Consider the following 3,498-nt stretch of genomic DNA (forward strand, 5'->3'; position numbering starts at 1 on the left):
TGCATGAAAGCATTTTTGTTTTAATTGAAAATTGAAAGATTAATAATGGGTTTTGATTGAAAATAAGGCACCACATTATTCTTTTCATGTTCCAGTTAATAATAGGCCTTTTCTAACCTAAGTCTATGCATAATGGGTTTTGTTTTCGTATTCAGTGATTTAAAGAATGATTGTTATTTGTAAAAATTTCATTTTTGAGTATGATATTTACAAGTGTTTAAATATTTATTGTCGAATTATTTTAAATTTTAAGGGTTAGCTTTTAACCAGCATGTTTGTGTGTTGTTGGTATTCTTATTTCTATATAGATTTGGGTACCCCACGGTTTCCATTGCAGAGGGCTGCGCCAGTGTTGACAGCATCTTTAAGAATCGGGAAGACAAACCCTAAATTTGAAACAGGGTTTAGTGTTTGAGCTTCTTTCTTTTCCCTGCCCCTCTCACGTGCACCGTATCTCTCGTTTTAGCTTCTTGAATATAAATGGATTTACCTTTGGAAAACCAGAAAGCATCTTCATTTTAACCTCTCCTAGTGTCTCTTTATCTCTTCCTCTCGCTCTCAAATTTCTCTTGAAAGAAATGACACTTGAAACTCTTTCTTCCAACGAGCTCTTGAACTTCGTTATCTACGATACCTTATCTGCAACTCCATACAGCAGCAATGACTCTTTCGTGTCTACTTTCTCAATGGAAAATATTTTCAGTTCCCAAGATCAAGCTAGCAGTACGGTTCTGAATTGCTTTCCTATGGTGGTGAATACTCCTCCCCCACAATGCATCCCCTCGACAGCAACGGAAACTGTCGAGCGGAGGCCGAACTTGGCGGTTCAAGGGAGGAAAAAGCGGAGGAGAAAGCCGAGGGTTTGCAAGAACAAAGAAGAGGCCGAGACTCAGAGAATGACTCACATTGCAGTTGAGAGAAACAGGCGGAAGCAAATGAACGAACATCTGGTTGTTCTACGCTCCCTCATGCCTGAATCTTATGTCCAAAGGGTATGTTCTGCTTCCTTTCCTTTTAGTTCCCAGCCATTAAAACTCAGGATAAGGGACAGTATACAGTTCTATGTTGGGATGCCCTGGTAATTATGATGAACATGTATAACACGGGTTTATATACTAAATTGATGTTATCCATTTTACTGGATAACTAATTGATGTGCTTAAGAGAAATACAATTCTGATGTGATTCAGTACAGTTCTGAAAAGCTGGACTGATTGAAGTCTAAAGTTCAATAATAGTTTAGCATAATGTTTCAGCAAAATCTATCAGAGCTTGTCAAGGTGAAAAAGTTTCAACTAGAATCGGCAAATTTTTAAAAGAATTCTATTATTGCCTTTTGCTTTTCTTTGTATTATTCTTTTGTTTGCTAGTCATGCAAAAGCTGAAAATCATACAAGAAAAGCTGTTCCTCTAAATTTTGGTAATAGTAAACATCAAAGGATACTGCAAATTACCCATTTTTCTCCCAAATCAGAAGTTTAACATAAATCATTTTCATTTTTGCATGTGCAGGGTGATCAAGCATCCATAGTTGGTGGTGCCATAGAGTTTGTGAAGGAGCTTGAGCATCTTTTGCAAATCCTTGAAGCTGAAAAGCTTCGGGTACTGCAACAAGTAAGACCAACTGCAACTGCAGCTACTGCTGCCATTAAAGAAACCAGCAACACCAACTCCAATCTGCCATCGCCATCACCATTTGAACAATTTTTCATGCATCCTCACACCACCTGGTCTCAGATCCCTAACAAATATGCATCAACGGCCAAGGCAGCAAAGGCGGATATCGAGGTGACGTTGGTCGAAACTCATGCTAATCTTCGAATCCTCTCACGGAAAGGTCCCACGCAACTTTCCAAGCTTGTTGCCGGTTTCCAATCACTTTACCTTTCCATCCTCCACCTCAACGTCACCACCATGGATCCATTAGTTCTCTACTCTATCAGTGCCAAGGTGATAACACTCATTGCAATATAACATATGGTTTTTTAAAGTCAAAATATCACAATGTCATTCTACGACCAATGCAAAATTTCATGTTAGGGACGAACTGATAAAATTTTAAAACGACATACCTATAAAATTTAGGAGAAAAAAAAATATTTAAAATACATAGGAATTTGAAAATATCATGGTACGATAATAAAATGAAATTTATCCAAAAAAGAAAATTCAGGAACGGCTGTCCCAGCCCGCTCCTAATCCATCCCTGTCTACGACTATAAAGAGATGGTCATCTTCAAATATTGTTGCTAGTCATGTAATTTTGTTTTTCTCCTTGAAAGGGAAAAATGTCATTATCCATAATTTTAGACCAACTCTGTTTAGTTATTTTCATTTCCATGTATGATTGAAGAAAACCATAGAGTTTTGGGCTAAAATTTGAAACATTCTGAATGCAGGTTGAAGAAGGATGCCAACTCAGTTCAGTAGATGACATTGCAAGGGCAGTTCACCACATGATCGAAGTAATTGAGGAAGATGAAACTGACTTATGTTGATCCATCCAAGTCACCAAAATACCACCCACTTTTTTTTTCTCGAGTTTCTGGAATTTTTACTTCCCATGTATGTATGTAGCTTGAGCCAATGAAGTAGTGTGTATGAAATATATAGAACTTTGTTACTAGTTATTGTTTTTACTTTAAATGGCAATGGGATCGTTGTTGAGGTCTCATGCAATCCATACATCAAACACAGTCGATTCTCGTTAGGTTTTTCACTAAAAATCGGAGTTTATCAGTGGCCAGAGATGAATATGACATAAAATTACATCAAACATTATGAATTTACGTTATAATACCTATGATTATTCCTCAGAAATTTTTCCGCAAATCATACTTATGTTGTTATTCCTCTACTTATAATTTCGGAAGCCCTCGGTTCATTAAAGTCTCAGGAGTTTTATCCCTTAAGGTTAACTCTGGCAGACTCGCGTGATCATCGTCATCATCACCTTAGAATTGACACCAACATTAAGGGGCTTGTATATAAGTCACCAAGAGAAGGTGACTCTCTTTCCATCTCTCAACGACGGTTCATCATCATCTTCAACCTGTACGTTCTTTCTTTTCCCTCTAATAATCAAACGACTATAATTCTCCGTCGAAACTAAAAGCAGTGAACCGTAAGACACTACAGTCCCGTTTCAACCAGCAACACATATAAATTGATATTTAGCAGCTGGAGAAGGCCGTTTTAGTCCAAAGACCAGAGCCATAAGTCATATTTTGTATAGCAAAACACGCATCTTGGTTCGAAAACTTGCAAGAAAATCCAATCCAATAACGTACAAGCACTTGATAGGGTGGTTGTAAATGAATCTCTGGTCTCTCATGTCTGTGTTTCTCTTATAATAGAGGAGACAAGTTCTGGTAGGAGCAGGTTTTACGATGATGAAGAGAACTGGAAAGTTGACATTGGTGCATGCGACGGGGAAGGGTATTGGAAAAAGTGATTCTCTACTTTCTTGTAGTTTTTGCAACAGATGAATAAAGCTGA

General features: G+C 37.6%; 1 protein-coding gene across 1 annotated transcript; it reads left to right on the top strand.

Annotated features, from left to right (window-relative positions):
* Window positions 1-559: 559 nt before the first annotated feature.
* Window positions 560-2,550, top strand: LOC120205123 (transcription factor bHLH71-like). Its single transcript, XM_039205048.1, has 3 exons — window positions 560-992; window positions 1,513-1,950; window positions 2,400-2,550. Exons 1-3 carry the CDS (start codon window positions 579-581, stop codon window positions 2,496-2,498), a joined length of 951 nt encoding a protein of 316 aa, XP_039060979.1. The 5' UTR covers window positions 560-578; the 3' UTR covers window positions 2,499-2,550.
* The last annotated feature ends 948 nt before the right edge of the window (window positions 2,551-3,498 follow it).

Source organism: Hibiscus syriacus, unplaced genomic scaffold (assembly GCF_006381635.1).
Source record: "Hibiscus syriacus cultivar Baekdansim isolate YM2019G1 unplaced genomic scaffold, ASM638163v2 tig00012180_pilon, whole genome shotgun sequence".
Taxonomy (NCBI): Eukaryota; Viridiplantae; Streptophyta; class Magnoliopsida; order Malvales; family Malvaceae; genus Hibiscus; species Hibiscus syriacus.